The 17,202-nt window shown below is 41.4% G+C and overlaps 2 protein-coding genes across 6 annotated transcripts; one reads left to right on the forward strand and one right to left on the reverse strand.

Moving 5' to 3' along the window:
* fancd2 (FA complementation group D2) lies at positions 1-15,748 on the reverse strand. 5 transcript variants are annotated; one of them, XM_053431699.1, is made up of 44 exons: positions 15,608-15,748; positions 13,556-13,628; positions 13,057-13,191; positions 12,897-12,964; positions 12,716-12,822; positions 12,545-12,605; positions 12,345-12,397; positions 12,164-12,242; positions 11,845-11,969; positions 11,124-11,211; positions 10,938-11,042; positions 10,731-10,831; positions 10,510-10,606; positions 10,168-10,203; positions 9,918-10,064; positions 9,620-9,754; positions 9,390-9,521; positions 9,027-9,134; positions 8,804-8,913; positions 8,654-8,708; positions 7,991-8,110; positions 7,803-7,876; positions 7,579-7,722; positions 7,308-7,408; positions 7,079-7,194; positions 6,879-6,987; positions 6,677-6,778; positions 6,478-6,575; positions 6,234-6,395; positions 5,869-5,985; positions 5,450-5,578; positions 5,248-5,366; positions 4,707-4,814; positions 4,478-4,608; positions 4,287-4,386; positions 3,573-3,695; positions 3,278-3,371; positions 3,043-3,114; positions 2,391-2,429; positions 2,235-2,309; positions 1,807-1,881; positions 1,498-1,644; positions 1,321-1,413; positions 1-392 (listed from the first exon to the last, which is right to left on the reverse strand). In XM_053431699.1, exons 2-44 carry the CDS (start codon positions 13,626-13,628, stop codon positions 306-308), a joined length of 4,350 nt encoding a protein of 1,449 aa, XP_053287674.1. In that variant the 5' UTR covers positions 15,608-15,748; the 3' UTR covers positions 1-305. The 5 variants fall into 5 exon arrangements, with proteins under 5 accessions (XP_053287674.1, XP_053287667.1, XP_053287683.1 ...); XM_053431692.1 differs by lacking the exon at positions 15,608-15,748 and adding an exon at positions 13,857-14,380; XM_053431708.1 differs by lacking the exon at positions 15,608-15,748 and adding an exon at positions 13,778-14,377 and having other exon boundaries at positions 6,234-6,389.
* gpx1b (glutathione peroxidase 1b) lies at positions 14,835-16,653 on the forward strand. The gene is made up of 2 exons (XM_053431742.1): positions 14,835-15,150; positions 15,942-16,653. Exons 1-2 carry the CDS (start codon positions 14,935-14,937, stop codon positions 16,290-16,292), a joined length of 567 nt encoding a protein of 188 aa, XP_053287717.1. The 5' UTR covers positions 14,835-14,934; the 3' UTR covers positions 16,293-16,653.
* Positions 16,654-17,202: the final 549 nt, after the last annotated feature.

A 17,202-nucleotide genomic window follows, 5' to 3' on the forward strand; every position in this document is an offset into this window, starting at 1 on the left:
GCTCTCTCAACATATTTATTTCATCCACCAACAGGAAACATTATTATAAAGCTCATTTTATCCTCACCAGAAAAGGAAACATGTGGAGGTACATTTAATGTGCTTGCAGTGTTATTGCCACAGAAAGAAAACAGAAACTTCCGTTATTCTGCGCCTGTCCAATGAGCAGCAGTATTCAATATATTCATGTAAAAAGTCAATAAAACAAACAAACACTCAAAACGTCAAAAGCTGATCCATAAATAGGACTCAAAGGCAAAAGTGTAAAATTGAAGTCAACAGTTATTTACACTTTGTGTTTAGTGTTACTCAGAGTCATCTGTGATATCTTCTTCAGCCACATTTCCCTCTCCATTTATCACCATGGGTTCCTCGGAGTCGCTCTCTTGGCCCTGCAGGAAAGCACATGAGCAACATTTGGCAAACAGGCAGATTTGAAGTTGTGACGGAGCTTGAATAGAGCAGAATCTCAGATCGTACAGGACACAGTGCCACGTGACTCGAGCCATATCAAATTGTTTCTCTGCTAACCGTGTCAGCCTCTAATCATTAGCTATTTATAGAGCTCTACAAATGATCCTATCAATCCTTCTACACTTTCCACTGACCGACATGTTTGCTTTACACTTTACAAAGTACTGACTGACCCAGCAGCAGGGCAAGGAGCCTGTTTACATGTGTTACGCAATCGATTGAATTATTACTTGTGCTGCTTATCCCTTAAATAAAACTATTAGTATTGTTGTCCACGCTCCTGCAAACCCCTTCAGCCACTAACCACACACTTCAGGATTACTTGCATCTGTTAGACCTTCCACCAGAGAGGTTATGTTTTCACCCCCTGTACATTTGTTTGTTTGACATGGGCCAAGAAAAAACCTATTTCATTTTGGTGCAGATAAGATTGGGTGTATATTTTACATTTTCACCAATTTTCCAGGGAATAATTCATGGATCAGTTTATGAAATGGGTTTTATCTACTTTGCTATAGCTCTTCCTTCTTCTTTTTTATTGTCTATTAGTGCAGTTTAGTGTAGATAAAGACATTAAAATTGAGTTTTCATCAAAGTCTCGGTTAAGTCAAAGTTTTACCCTCTAAAAGGTATGTGTTAAAATAAAATGTTTAAAACACTTTGCTGCTGTTCTTTACTTTTTACTTTGCTACTGGCAACATTTCTACAACATTCCAAATTCACTGAAATGACATTGGAATAAAATGACTGCAAGTAGAACTAAGACTCAAGACTAATCTTCAGTGGCTTCTTTTTTATTCCCCTAACTGTGTAATACCAATTTGAAATTGGGGTAATGGCAGGTACCTCATCCTCTGACTTTTCCTGGGGAAGCACTGAATGCTCCTCCTCTTCATCATCATCACTTCCTTGTGACCTCTGAGAAAGAATCTCTTCACCCTGCAGTAAACAACACATAATCAATGGAAATCTACGATGCAAAATGCACACAGGCATATTAATACACATCCAATAGTGTTATACCTTCAGGTTGCGGTTCTTCAGGTTGCCAATCCAAAAAGCCTCCTGGCAGTTGTTGAGCGTGAGCGTGGCCTTCACTCTGTACACAAACAGCTCCAGGCTCTTCTTCAAGGCCGGCACGTGGTTGGTCAGGCTGGTATCCTGGTGAATCTGAGCACCAACACATCAGGACAAGACGTTAAGTGACTGAGCACCCGAGGATTCGGTTGTGAACCGGTTCAGACTCTATCACTCACAGAATACTCGGAGACATCTCCAACTAATAAACAAATAGAGTGGGAATGAGTCTGAAACAGTGCGATCTGTGGTCACCTTAGAGTATCCACACATGTGATGGAGCTGCCTGGTGCTGAGCTGGAAGGTCTTCAGCAGACTCTGGACGTCCTCCTGAAACACCGTGCATCACACACACACATCAGCTTCTGGTTTTTACACAACAAAGATAGTTTTTTTTCTGGACTTATCAAAGCTTTAGTGTGAAACCATGCCTGTGTGATAGAGGGTAGAGATTATTGCACTGTGCAGAGCACTGTCAATTACTATACAATAGATGTATATTTGTCTAATCAATCAGAGTGACATGAGTGGTCTGCTCATTGGGCGTATTACCCTGCAGTTGTAGCTTGGTTCCAAAAGTAACATCATCAGGTCCCTCAGCTTTTAAAGAACACTTTTCATTCTTTGACATAAATTCACAATGAAATATTTAACGGCTGTTGTGGGGAAAACTTCTCATGTACCTTGTGCCTTTTGAAACTGTGATCCAGCAGCGGCATTCCCAACTTCAGGAAGGACTCCAAGAAAAGGCGGCCATACTGTCAACAATATTATCATCAGTTAGTCGCAGCAGCTACAGCTACACATGGATGTGAAGTTTCAGTGCCGAGCCACCTCACCTTCAGGCACACGTTCAGCACTGGCCTTGAATCAAAGACCTGTAGGAGACGAGATTAGAGGTCAGACATTTGAGAAGATGGACTTCAAGTGTGTAAACTAAATCCCTTACATATGGCTGAAGTGCAGGAGGAAGGGCTCAGACATGCGTACATGAATGTGGTTGAACAGAACATATTTACATTTTTAAACCTATTTCACCTGTGTACAAATCAGTCTAGAGCAAAATTGTATAACAATACCTGGGTTTCAACCAGTGAGTAGAGGGTGCTAGTCACTATGCATATTTAGCACACAAAGTGCAGAATTCAATCTCTTTGCATTAACGTGTCATGGTTTGTATCAGAATCAAAGCACAACACGACTAACTCTGCGTTTACATTGATTTTCAGCTAGAGCCAGTGATTTAAAGGGTTCATTTTTTTTACTTTTACTTACTCTTGAACATAAGATTCATGAATTAGTAAATCTGACAAATGAAGGTGAGGTGAAACTGATAAAATGGCTCTTTGACTTTAGCTTTCAGTATGAATTATAAAAACTGTCAAAAAAATCATATAATAGAAATAACTGACCAGTAGCTGGTTTACTGTTGGAAACAGGAAATGGTTAGGATACATTTAAAGCCATATAATTACAGTAACGATGACGTACTTTAACTAGGTTGACCAGGACGTGAAAGTCTCTGACAGCCAGGTTCCACGTCAGCAGCTTCTCACTCTGAGCCTAAGAGAAGAACATGGGTTACAGTCTAGCATGAATAATTTGGAAACTAACTATTATGTCAAGTTACAAAGTTTAATAGTAAGACTGTTAAGCCAATTTTAGTAAAGTTGTGCACAGTAGTAATGTTTTGTCAATCTATAATACATATTGTATAATTGCTGACCTCAGTGTTGTCACTGATTTTGCTCGCAGGAATCTTTCTCGCAGCTTTTTCTAGCTCTGCCATCATCACTTTGTAGAAAACTAGGAATGTTTGCCTGAGGAGGAAAAAGAAGTGAAGAAGTTTGAGCATGTGAGCTGTGAGTCCGTGGTGAGGAAGCCAAATGATGGCCGACAGGAATATATGAAGCAACAGGACTATAATCTAAGTTACTTTGTTTGATCAGCAACTCACTAAAAACCTCCCATGTCTCTCAAAGAGATCTGAACACAAAGGAGTGATGGAGGTGAGGATCTACCTGTTGAGAGTGGGCCATGTCGGAGAGCTTTCATTCTTCGATGCATTGAGGAGCTCAGGGATTCTTTCCCCAGCTATTTCCTCCACTGCCTTCAGAACATCATCAACATTATCCAGGTAGATTCTGCAAAGAAGAGAAAATACACAAATTTGACAGTTTTTTCACAATTATAAAAATATCATGCATGATTGTAAAGAGTTTTTGCTATAAATCTCCTCAATAAAGGAGTGGGAAGAGGATTGCTGAAGAATCATCCATCTAGAGAGTCACTAGAAAGTTCCCTGTACCGACAGCACATATATTTGTTTGTTGGCTTGTGCTGCTCTGACAGATTCATAAACATTTATGAACAAAAATGTTTGTTATTATTGGGACAGCCCTGATGAGTCAACGAGTAGTTCAGGAGGATTAATACTGGATCTATAAACTTCACATTACCAGAGAATCTGGTAACATCTGCACTGACTATGGTCCAAGACCAGTTTTCTCTTGCAATTGTTGGGAGGAGATGACTCCTGTAGTCTGAGCTCGGCTTTCTGAAACTACTGCCGTCATACGGTTTATAAATAACCTTACGATTTACTGAATGTAAGACAAGCTAAAGCTCCAGTGTCAATGTGTCAGTCATGCTCTAACACAATAGATGCTTTCTATTGTTTCTGCATGACACTCTTTGTTCACTGCAAGTTGATGATTTATGAAATGCAAACAGACCTTAGGAGAGTGTGAAGTGCTTCATTGAATTTGGTCCCACGCTCTTTCTCTCCGCTGGCTGTCACCCAGTCTTGGCTCAGGAAACGTTTTGCTAGGGAAGCTGGGAAGAACGAAAGAAACATCCAATTATCTCCACAATCCATTGGATAGAAAAAATGTTTTATAAAAATGAGTTAACATGTCAGACCGACCAGTTTGCTCTCTGTAGGCCGAAGGGTTCCCTCCCTTCTGAGACACAGTGGACAGAAGCTGGGAGAGACACAGAGCTGTGCTGAGACTTGGCATCGTGCTGCCGAAGTTCAGCAGGTATTCAAAGCTGTGTCTAAGCAACAGAAAAAGAGGAGGCAAAGACACATTTAATCACAGAAAAGCTCAAAGGAAACTATTGTTCTAAATATAATCGAGCAGTTTGTGACTCACTTTACAAGCTGCTCCAGGGTCAACTCAGAACGTCCCTTGAGTCGTTCGGCCAAAACTCCCAGAGCTTTCTTCAGTAAACCTCGCTGGCCTGGCAAACTGAATCCAGACCTGACAAATATACACATACAAACAAATCAAATGACGGAGCATCATTTAATAACTACTTACTACATTTGCACTACTGCATATGTCATTATCATTGTAGATAATCCAAGACCCATTTCCTAATCATATCATAACATACCCTGGTGTATATTGCTATTGCTGAAAGTAACCTTCCTCTTCACATACATTGTAATTTTTGACTTGCTGCTACTTTGAGATGGTTTAACACCACTAGTTCAAGCACATCACAAATGCATATACAACTATACTTTTCTTTCCTATTTAAAATTGTTCTCATCTAGATCTATTCTCTTTTATTCTGTTCTTTGTTAACTGTATTTCCCATAACTGACTTTCTCAAAATAAAGTATTATATGTACATACTGACACTTTAAAAAGCAAACTGCTCCAAGATGGAAGTGAAAGTCCTGCTCACCAGCTGAAGGTGGTGTTCAGGACCTGCAGGAGCAGCTGGTAACACGATGACATTAACTGCTGCTCCTGCACATCTGTGGCAGGTCCATCCACAACACCGTTGTTCTCCGAAAGCAGTGTCTGTGAAAACACAAAAATAAAAAAATTCTGAATTGGAAGAGATGCAGCTTCTTCTCATAACTCCAGAGTGTTTGATTTCGTACCTGAAAATGGTTGTGACAGTTCTCTAAGTGTGAGCAGAGGGCCGGCAACAGCTCGACGCAGCAGGCGGCGATATCTTTGGCGCTCCTCTGCTGCAGATGGGAGAAGCCCACACTTTTATCCGTCCGTGTCTAAAAGAAAACATTTTAATAGGTTTTGGGTCATTAAGTCTGTAATTAAATGCTACCGACACTGTGAGGATAGATTCACATGGTTTAGTTGCATTTGTCTGCAACAAAGAAAACAGTATTAAATATTATTGTAGGTCACTGAGTAATGACCACAAAATGTTGTATTGCAAAAGAGCAACAGGTTTTCACGATGTGGTACAAATGCCAAAGCCTCATAACATCTGCATTATGTTGTATCACAAATTTTGTCTTTTTGCTCAGTGTGTTTGTTGATTCACTTTTTCCCGTACCTTGAAGAAAGGCATTCTCTTCACAGGGGCAGAGGTAAGACTGAACTCCACTTTGCGAAGCATATCCTCCAGCAGGAAGACCAGCTCTGCAGGACCCAGCAGGACCTCCTCTTGCACCTTAAAAACAGAGTTATTTGTATAACTTCCTGTGTATTGATATGTGTGGTACATACATTTAAAACTAACAGTCACTGCCATAAAACACATACATTTCCCTTCAGTCCAGATTAATCGTTGTTCCTTTAAGTGATCACAGTGGATGGTTATATAGTAATGTTCCAATAATCTTATTTCTAGAAATAAACTATAAAAAGTAAATAAGTGAAAGTATACTCCTCTAAATAAGATGATATATCTTTACTTACTTTGGTTTGGAGCTCAGAGTCCAACAGTGAGCGAGACAACAGGCCACACTGCAGCACACTGAGCACCTCCATGTCCAGCTCCCTGAAAAACTGTCTGTAGGACACCAGACTGACTCCTTGCCAGGTTTCCTTCTCCTTCTCCTTCTCCTTCTCCTTCTCCTCCTTTAGCACAAGCACATTCGCCTTTTTAGCTCGATAACATAACAAAGACATTAATGTGAGAACTGAAAATCATCATTCTTACCTGCTGAGTTTCATTTGCTTCAGTCGGCTCCTCGAGCAGTGAGCTGTTTTCTGAGGAACTCTTACTAGGAGCCTTCCTCTTCTTCTTTCCTGTACCATCTAAATCACATAAAATTAAACAGTAATATGAATAACAATTATCCATTTAGAATATTTGATTCCATCAACACAAAACAGAATAAAAGATCTTCTGGTTCTACCTTTCTTTGCCTTATTACCAGGAGCAGCAATGGGAGTAAATGTTGCTGCATCTGAGGTTTCTCCATCAAAGTTAGCAACAGGTGGAACATAGCCAGATGTTCCTAAAACACAAAGTCAAGAAGATATTACTTTAAAATCTTTAGCAGAATTTAACACCACATGATTTTAAAGCCTCCATGTATTAATACATCAAAAACTCACCGGCCAAAGCCCTCTCCAAAAGTGTCTGAAGGTAAGTGATATTCTGCAGACGAGTCATCACTTTCATCTTCATCTCAGTTTCTTTTAGTCTACAAAACGCATTTATGACCTGATGCAGGGGAAAGGCACGACTTCAATCACATGTCTCTTGAGTTTGAGAAGAAATAAAAAACCACGATTGGCAAAAAACATGCAGTTACCTCTCTAAACCAGTTGATGGTGAAAAAGAGTAAATTACAGAGGAACTCCCTCTCAGACTTAGACAGGCTGTTGATTTTCTCTACTACATCCAAGCCTGTTATGACCAGAGGGCAGCCTGTGAGGCAGCAAATGTCAACACACACACACACACACGCATTATTTTACAGCCACAGGGAAGCAAAACAAACTGGTTTTTGTATGGGAGATGTTTTTCTTTCTCTTCCTCACCCAGCAGAGCATCAATCTCCTCTAGGTCTCCGTGATGCTGTTTCTCCTCACACAGTCTCAGGAGGCGGAAAAAAGGAGACAGACAGAGAGGAGACACTCGCCTGCACAAAATATAACAATAAACAAATCAAACATCCCATTGATAAAGGTTGAGGTTACATATTACACTATAAACTAAAATGTGTAATTGCCACTGAAGTACGTCATTGATTAAATAGTTTGCCGTCACTCAGTAGAGGTGGTTGTAAATAGTGGAAGTGGGACGACTGACTTGTTTGCTCTCTTGGTTTGACTCAGCTGTTCACGGCTGTTGTTAATGTTTTTGGCCAGTAGAGGGAGCAGGTTGATTGCGATGCCCTCCTGACTCTCCTCCTCCTCCAGGTTGTACATCAGACGAGCAGGGAAAGGGAAGGAACTGAAAGAACGGAGGGATTAATGATGCGAAGGATAAATATTTACGCATGTTAATGTTGAATGCTTCAGTCCATCACCAACCCTGTTATTTCCTTCCCCAGATCCACCACAAAGTCATCCTGAAAGTCATCAAGAACACTCTTTGCGATGTTTTCCTGTTGGCAGAAATAATATTACAGGGCCAGAATGCATTGCTTTTTAACAGGCTGGCTGCAGGTCAATAATTCAATTACTAAAAAATAAAAGCTGTGGAAAATTTCGAGCCCCACCTGAACCTGAGGGTCCAGGGTAGAGCTCAGGATGAGATTGGCCAGTTCATCGTAGTACAGAGCTGCAGCCTCAGGTGAGCTATCACTGCTCGACCTCACCAGCTCCAACAGGGCTGTCACCTGCACCAAATAGAACATGCATATCATTACAGACCAGGAAGCTCCATTTATTCAGTCCCTGGTGTGCGGGCAGATGTAACAAGACACCGGTAATGCTCCTCAAACACGGCACATGTTCATCTCATAAACAGCAGGTCCAAAATGGCCAAGAAAAGGATGGTTCATTCACTACTATACTGTAAAGACTGGACTGAGGAAGTCTGAATCCACACCAAATTGTGTTGGTACTTCCTTGGTCATGCCCCAGCCCGCCACAAAGTTTCATGGAAATAGTATGAATAGGTTTTGTGTTACACTGCTAAAAAACCAACAAACATACACAGTATGGAGGCAACAAAAAGCCATCAAACCAACTAATAAATCCAAGAATAAATGTTAAATATTATCTATTTGAATCAACATAGATAAACTAAAATACAAATTTGTTTCATAAGATCTCCTTGATAAAACAAGAAACCTGGAGCCTAAGTACATCTAATATAAACCATTTACTGTTGATTACATGTACCAAATTGCAGATATGATTTCATGTCTAGAATGTACCTGTCTGAACGTCTCCTGAGGTAACGGCTGATCCTTTACCTCCTTCCCTTTAGGCCTGGACAGTGGCAGACAGAACAAGACACAGGGAGATAAAGTTAGAGAACGAACAAAAAAAACTCTGCTCCTGTCAGTGACGATGAGAGTCCTCACTTTAAGGCCCCCATGCTGCCTACGATCATGACCGCCCCGATGATGCCAATGCGCTTGTACTTGGGCACCGTGCTGGAGAGCTGTTTACGGATTACGATGTGCATATCATCCTGAGAGGGGGAGAGAAACACATGAGGGGTTCGGTCAATGGAGGAAAGTTAGAAACCCTGTTGATTTATAAGAATGAGCTCTATCTTCAGCCCATGAATGTGCGGCTGTGCACCTGGATGTGAGATCCTTGCTGCTGCTGCCCAAAAGCCAGTCTGCTCAGGAGGTGGAAGAGTCTTCGGATCTGCTGGGGTGTGAGGTTGTCCATGTAGTCCAAAATCCCCTGTGTCAAATACAAAGATCAGTTAAAGACAAAACCAAGCTCAAAGGCTAAGATACTGAGCCTCAGTGTAGCTGCTTTCAGAGAACCACTGAACTCTGGATAATGACTGAAATTATCTTGAGGCGTTGTATGCGGAAACGCAAATGCACAGGGTAATAGCTGAGGACATTCTACGGCCTTTCCTCCGGCCAGCCCCCCCCCTCTAGAAATTGAAGGTAGCAGCTTTAGTACCAGATAGTTGGATCCCCTCCTTACCTTAACAAAGACAGCATACAGAGCCATTTCCGAGGGTTTCTCTGTGACCAGACCACAGAGTAGCTCCAGAGCCATGTCCACCTCCCCACCCACACCACTGCAGACATGGGTCACTAGAGAGCCCACCACCTCCTATAAAACATGATCAGGGACAGAGATACAGCAGATTCATTTACATCCAAAAACTGAGGCTTATGCTGATGCACATCTTTTAAAAAATCTAAACCAACCTGTTGGCAGTAAGAGTCAAACTCGGTGAAGGAGAGCTGATACATGTGTCCCCCAAATGGCACCACACACGGGTCAGGAGAGCGTAACAGACACTGAGCCAGAGCCAGGATGGAGGGGAAATACCCTCGCATGACCTAAAGTGTCATCAGTAATGAATACACATGACATTAATCATTTAATTAAAAATCATGCCACCGAAATGTTTTATATTTTGCTGTATTTCCTTGTTCTTAATGTTAATACCCGAGGAAACTGCAGTAAAAGCTCTCTGAATAGTCCTCTTGCAGACTGACCCACCTGAGAATGGTCCCTGAAGGTCTTCTGCAGCAGAGCCTCCTGGATCAGCCCGGTCCTCACTTTAGACTTCAGCACCCTTTCCGCCCCCCGTCGGCTCTGGTTGGCGTTGGTGGAGTGGAGGATGAACAGCACCAGCAGATCAATTACCTGAAACGGTGGAGCAGGAATATTGTAGAATGATATATGCAGTCCCAATCACAAACGGAGAAACACATATAAATTGATGCAAAGAAACTGAGATGATGGTTACCTTATGGTTATCTGATTCATCCACAGAATCTATTGCCTGATGAAGAGCAATGTGAAAGTGAAAGGTTAAGTGACTGAGGTGGAGATAAATATCTGAATCTTGTATATTGCAGAGTAGATTTTCAAATACAAAGACTTTGCATTGGTGTTTGGGGCATACAAACATTGTAAGTAGAAAGGAATGGGGAAAGATTGAGCAAATAAACAAGAATGCACTGAAAGTACAAGGAGAAGGATAAAGGCAGGATATTGAGGTACCATTTTAATTTGTTCAACGAATGTCTGCTAGCCTTAGAAACGGAAAAACTTCAAAAGCCAGACAACTTAAAAACTAATTTCCCACCTTGAGCCAAGCCTCAGAAATAGTTTTCTGGAATCTCACTGCGGATTTAATGCCGTCCAATATCAGCGCAACACTGCTCCCAGCAGTTGAAGCCACCCTGTCACAAAAACCAGACTCATTAGATAACATCGTCACTAAACTACTGGTCTACTTCGACATAAGTTCAAGACAACAGGCACTGATGTCAAATCAGGAATGAGCTGTGATCTGTGTTGTCTTACGCTGCTGCGCCGTCGCTCCTCGTGCGGCTCTGAGACAACTGCAGCGCTGGAGGGAGAACGCACTGCTCCAGCTCCAGCTTCTTACGAAGATTATTCACTACCTACACAGAGGTGCAAACCAAATTAAAAGCATTGAAATAACAAGGTAATAGAAGTAGTCAAATTCCTACTTTGTGTTTGATATTTTACGCAATTCAGAGATCTAACCTCAAATGCATCCGAAACTGAGACAGAGTGCAGGATGAACTTGACGACCACAGGTAGGTCTTCCAGTTGCACGGCGGCCAGGGTGCTCATGACTGCTCCACGAACCTGAGGCAACACAAAGTAACATCTACTAGACACTTATTAATTCACCAGAAATGAGTGTCACGGTATGAGTTAGTCTGGTACCTCAGTAAGCAGCGAGGAACTGAGGTTAAGACTAGAGAGAGCATCCAGGATGGGGACAGTCAGCTGAGTGTTCGTCTGGAGTAAGGAGCTGCACAGAGCAGTGATCAGAGCAGTTTATTCACCAGAACCACAGAAACAGTGCAAAGAAAAAAGGCCCTGTTCAGACCTGGTATCAGGATCGGTCCTGAGACATCCGATCAAAGGGACAGCATTGAGTAGATGCATTTGAACCTGACATTAAAATGAATCCTGAATGGGTCTCCTGTGACAAGTTGTGATCGGATCTCACTTCCGTGATCTATATGCAAATAATCACATTCATCATTTGTGTTCGCAAAGACCAGTTTATGTTGTTTTTAGAGCTGTGCCCAATTTCTCTGTGTGTGTGTGGGTGTGTCAGCGCGAGCGAGCGAGACAGAGAGAGGAGTCAGTAGGGGCTCCATGAATATCATGCAGTTGTGCTGTGAGGAAAGGGCTTTCCAGTTTACCCTAAGTATCAATCATTTTGTGGTGATAACACAAGAATCAACGTATGGTCACAGAGAAAATTTTGTAGAAGTTTGCTTCATTGTGAAACTGCAGCCGGACAGAGGACGTCAGCCCATTAGAAAGTGTTGTTTGTTTTCACATCTCAGGACGAGTGATTGGACCACTTGTGATGGATCTTAATATCAGTTCTGAACATAGTAACAGATGGGTGGAGGAGCTTTACTGAACATACTTGAGCTCCCTGGCTATGTCATTGTGCTGGGAATCTTCAAGTATCTCTGGCAGGCTGGTGATGATGTCTCGTTGAACGTCCACCGGTGCAACTGACACCAGCTCCATGAGCTTAGCCCCCAACTCCTGCAAAATACATTGACAGGACATAAAGACGGCAGAAGTAAACAAGCACCTCCCCACCTGGACATTAGTGATGACTGCTATGAAGAAGAAATATATGCTAACAGAATGAAAAGAACATATACAAACGCCTTTAAAACCTTAATGGTTGTGATAACTGAACATACAATATGACCAATCATCACAGGGATGACTACCTTGCTGTCAACGACTCTGTCGAGCCATTTGAGCTGGTTAATAATGATGCGTGGAACACTGACTCCTGCATCTCCAGCGCTGCGAGGAACAGAACAAGATAACATTAAAAAATAAGACATTGGAGAAAAATTTGTCAAAATGGTGCATATGATGTTAAAGAAACTCATATCAAATACTGACCCATCCAACATAAATTCAGGGAGTTTCTCAAGCAAGGTGTTAATGGTGGAAGTCTGCATGAGAGACAAGTGTAGATTGAGGAGTTGTGTGCAAGAATCATTAAATCAAAAGACATTGTGTTTTACGGTGTGATGCTTTGTCTTTTATCCTTTCTGGATAAGTGATCCAGTCTTTGGCACATTCCATGAAAAATATTCTACCTGCAGAATGTCAATCCCCAACACCATGCGTAGCAGACTTTCCTGGAATGAGCTGACCGAACTAAAACACAGGGGGAGAACATGTCAGTCTGTTACACCATAACAACTCCTGACATAAGCGTAGTCTAGGCTGTAGCCTGAAGTATCATTGAGCTTCTGCAGAATGGTTACCTGCCATCTCCATCTGACAACTGTGGAACACATGGCAGGAGGCAATTCCTGAAATTGTCAGGGTCCTCAATGTGAGACTCTAATCCTGTGATGAATTCCTGTATGATCTGAGAAGAAAGATAATAGTCTCAGACTAAATGCCCATATTATCTGCATGTATCGGGATGATGTGGATACTTACTCCAGGGTAATTAGGATTCTTCCGTAGTTGTTGTTCAATCCTTTTTTGGAAAACTACTTGGTCGACAGCTAGAGATTAAAGATATAAGATCAGAGAAAAATCATTTGGCGAAAACCTGATTCTCATTTAATGGGCTTCTCTGTTTTGAAAGCGTGTTTACCAATCTCGTTGGATGTGGCACCGCGCTTCACGGTGACACCCGCCTCTCTCAGAAATTTGGTAAATACGCTTTGATTTGTGTCGTCTGGAACAGATTCTTTAGCAGGGCGACCAGTGGTTCGACTCTTCTTTGCCTCTACAGAGAGAAAAGATTAGACAGACAGACAGACAGACAAGCAGACCGACAGAAAGATGTAGTTTAATGTGCTTTAATGATCATAAAATGATTGTTAAAAAATGTAATACGAGTTAAAAGACTAAATATACAAAATAAAATGAAAACAGCTTAATATATGTAATAGAATTGACCAATTACAAAATTAAGTAAAAAAAATAAACACAACTAATAATAAATCTCTCTCTCTCTCTCTCTCTCTCTCTCTCTCTCTCTCTCTCTCTCTCTCTCTCTCTCTCGTTGGATACAGTGAGATGTACTTCTGATGCTTGGAACTTTAACAGAGACGTTATTGTCTGTTATGATGGAACTAGCAGTAACTTACTAGTAGTACTATTAGTAGTATTGGCTCCTTCCACCACTTTATCCACGGAGGAGCGTCGTTTTTTCCGCATCATCTGGAAAGTAAAACCTAATGAACTTGCTTGCTATAACAAATATGCTAATGAATTGTTAATTAGCTTTACTTGATCGTTTCTCCCACTACGTCACCACAATAAACACAATAAAGTGAAGGTGTAAAGCGGTGACACGACATATTCCATACCTCACGTTATTGTTACGTTATCCAGATATAATGTTGTCAGCTGTCACATTCATTCAGAATGATTCAAAGTGTCACGTACTTTTCAGAAGTTTCCTCCACAGAGACACCAGTTACAAAACAAACTTCCGCGCCAAAGAGCTGAAAACGTCATCAACGTGCGACGGGGTCCTCTTCCGGTGTCGTTGCAAACGAAGAAAGAATCATCCTCTAAGTTATTAAATAAGCCAGCACGTAATAATGTACATACTTATTTAATAGTGAATGTCATAAATATGGCTGTGATATTAAGAATGTGACGCTTATTTGACCTGAACGCAATGACAGCATGTTTCAGACGGTCTGACATTTTCTATCCTGTTTTCTATCATCAATTTGTCCTTCGCCGGGCGGGGTTAAGACTCCCCTGTTTATAGAATACGGCGGGTCTGTTCGGGCTACGCCGTGTAACGAAACAGGCGCATCCAAAGAGCACAGTACCTGCGCAACCACATCGAAGAGTTTAAAGTCGATCAAGCTGTTTCACTGCCACCTGCATCCTTCGTTATATGGATAGAGTGTATTTAATAATAATAATAATAATAATATGATGATGATGATGAGAATGAGAATGATAATAATACAAGTACTAGTAAGAGACAACAAAAAAGAATTATAACATAAAGGAAAACATTGAAATAGATAGATGCTACCCATTGGTCGTAACTCAAAAATGATTCAACATTCTGATTAGTGTAAATCAAATTCAAAAATTTTGCGATAATATGAAGGAAAACATTGAAGTAGATAAATAAATAGATAGATATGTAAATACAATAAAATGTGACTAATATTCAACAACCAGTAGATTTTTTGCATAGGTCACAGGCATATTATTACTATTATTGTTGTTTTTGTTGCTTTTGCTGTTATTATCATTATTATTAGTAGCAGTAGTAGTAGTAGTAGTAATAATAATAGTAGTAGTAGTACTAGAAGTAGTAGTAATAGTAGTAGTAGTAGAAGTAGTAGTATCGCCTCCCCCGCTCTTGCAGGGTGTGAACTGTCTCGAACACGAACTCTTGGAGCATAGATCTCAGAGCTCGGCTCAAGGAGCATCAGACTCTGTTTGAAACACCGAGGTGAACACTTTAATAGAAGAGGGACCAGGCAACTCCAGAATGGCTGCGAAGTTTCACGAGATCAAGGCCGAGCTGCTGACCGGGGAAGTCTTGCATTTCTCCTCCCTGCAGGGCAAAGTTATCCTCATTGAGAATGTGGCGTCTCTCTGAGGAACGACCACCAGGGATTACACCCAGATGAACGAGCTCCACCAGCGCTACGCCGGCAAGGGGCTCGTTATCCTGGGAGTGCCCTGCAACCAGTTCGGCCACCAGGTGAGGACAAGTACATCTTAAATCTATAGTCTGTTACTGTTATTAACTTTATTCTCATGAATAAAAGGTTACCTTGATATCAGGTCAATTTATCTAATTCTCGTATTGGATTAAAAATGTCCCGGAAGTAGCCCCCAGCCTTTCTTCGTCTTCCCAGGTGGAGTTACTCAGGTTACCAAGAACCTTACAACAGAGAGGGTTTAAAGTTGTTTTGCTAAGACTTAATCCATGTATAATAAAAGTAATTAAAGTATAGGAATAATAATAAGAAAACTATTAATACAATATTTTTTTTTAATAAAAGTATGTTACTGGTGATTAGCCAAGTAGCTTGTGCCAGAGCAAGTAGCCCCCTGAGTCAACAGCAATAATTTTAGTAACAAGTTATTCATCAACTTTGTCATAATGGCACGACAAGTAACTCATTAATAGATACTGATGAATGAAGTCATACTACCTGCAGGCTTAAACAAGGACGTCTGACTGTCTACATATGGAGCCGCTTCTTCCTGTGGCACAAAAAAGCCAAATAAAGAGAGGAAGCTATGTGAGCTGTGTCCAACAAGTTTGATCCTGAAGTTCAACTGTTGGCTCACAATCACCTGACACAATAAAAGTTAATTGTGCACTATAGTGATCGTTTACTTATCAGATCAGAGGACTGATCTGTGCTGCAGGCTTGTTTTAGCTTCATATCTTAAGGAATCAGATTTGTCGCAACGTTATCAAATGATTTTACTTTGTTAGTTGTCTCAGTGTATCTAACATGATCTTATGATCTGCCTCTGCAGGAGAACTGCAACAATGATGAAATCCTGCAGTCTCTGAAGTATGTCCGCCCTGGAAACGGTTTCGAGCCCAAGTTTCAGCTCCTGCAGAAGGTGGATGTGAACGGGAAGGACGCTCATCCTCTGTTCGTGTTCCTGAAGGAGAAGCTCCCCTTCCCCACCGACGAGCCCACCGCCCTGTTAAACGACCCCAGACTCATCCTCTGGAGCCCGGTCTGCAGAAACGACGTGGCCTGGAACTTCGAGAAGTTCCTGATCGGGCCCGATGGGGTGCCGTTCAAGCGCTACAGCCGGAGGTTCCTCACCAGCGACATCGAGGGGGACATCAAGAAGCTCCTCAGCCAGGCACACTAAGGAACCACCCTCCGACATATTGTTGAGCCATCCTGCAGCTTCTGTTTGCACCAGGCTCTCAGCACTTAGCAAGCATGTGTGATCACATCCGGAGAAACACCCTTGTGCCATCTTTTTTCCCTCCATAGCTTCTGTAGATGGTTTGACACTTTTCTACGTGACCACCTGTGCTCTCGTGTACCGATGTCTGTATTCTGTTCTTTTACTTTATGAAGACATCCCCTGAAACCAGCCTCGTTGTGAGGGGGGTGTCTGATGCAATGTAACAGGCTGGATGTCTCAGCTTCATTGAGTACGTGTAAAGCACGGCTGTGGTTGTAAGTATTAAGAGAAGCAATAAATGTCCTTTTCTTAAATCCTCTCCCTGTCTTCAAATTACTTTGCGTAATATTTTAGATCTTTTAACTCAAACATGAATTTTGACATTAGTAAAACCGACAATTTAAGTTTTTTAAATTCAAATTTAAGCAGCATCCTGGTATTGAAGTTGTTTTTTTCTTACACGTTACTGAGCAAAGGAAAAAAGTTGTGGGTGAAACATACAACCATGACAGATATAGTAAATTATAGTTTTGCACACAGCCCGTGTGATTACTACCTGTGCTTTTCTCCTGACTAAACTTGACCACAGTTAGTTCTGCAGACAGTCAGCATAAATGGAACCTCATAATTAAAGCTGCACCAAAATGATTTTGTCAGAGGATTTTCATAACTAGCACTGAAATCAAGTCAGCTGTTATTTTACTTCCACCAAGGAAGTCATGTTTTGTTAGTGTTTATGAGTAGAATTAGGCAAAAACTGCTCTCAACCTATAACCATGACATTTTGAGGGGCAGGGCCTGACCACAGGAAGAACCAGCAATGTTTGCACTTTCTATAGCAATGACCAACCAAACATAATCAGTAGGT

The sequence above is a fragment of the Pleuronectes platessa genome, chromosome 2 (assembly GCF_947347685.1).
Source record: "Pleuronectes platessa chromosome 2, fPlePla1.1, whole genome shotgun sequence".
Lineage (NCBI taxonomy): Eukaryota > Metazoa > Chordata > Actinopteri > Pleuronectiformes > Pleuronectidae > Pleuronectes > Pleuronectes platessa.

Coding starts and splice junctions, on each gene's coding strand:
- fancd2 (XM_053431699.1), bottom strand. CDS start 13,628: ATGATGCGGAAAAAACGACGCTCCTCCGTGGATAAAGTGGTGGAAGGA. Junction 10,065..10,167: donor ATGAATCAGATAACCATAAG/GTAACCATCATC, acceptor CCACCGTTTCAG/GTAATTGATCTGCTGGTGCT. Junction 4,387..4,477: donor GGCCTACAGAGAGCAAACTG/GTCGGTCTGACA, acceptor CGTTCTTCCCAG/CTTCCCTAGCAAAACGTTTC.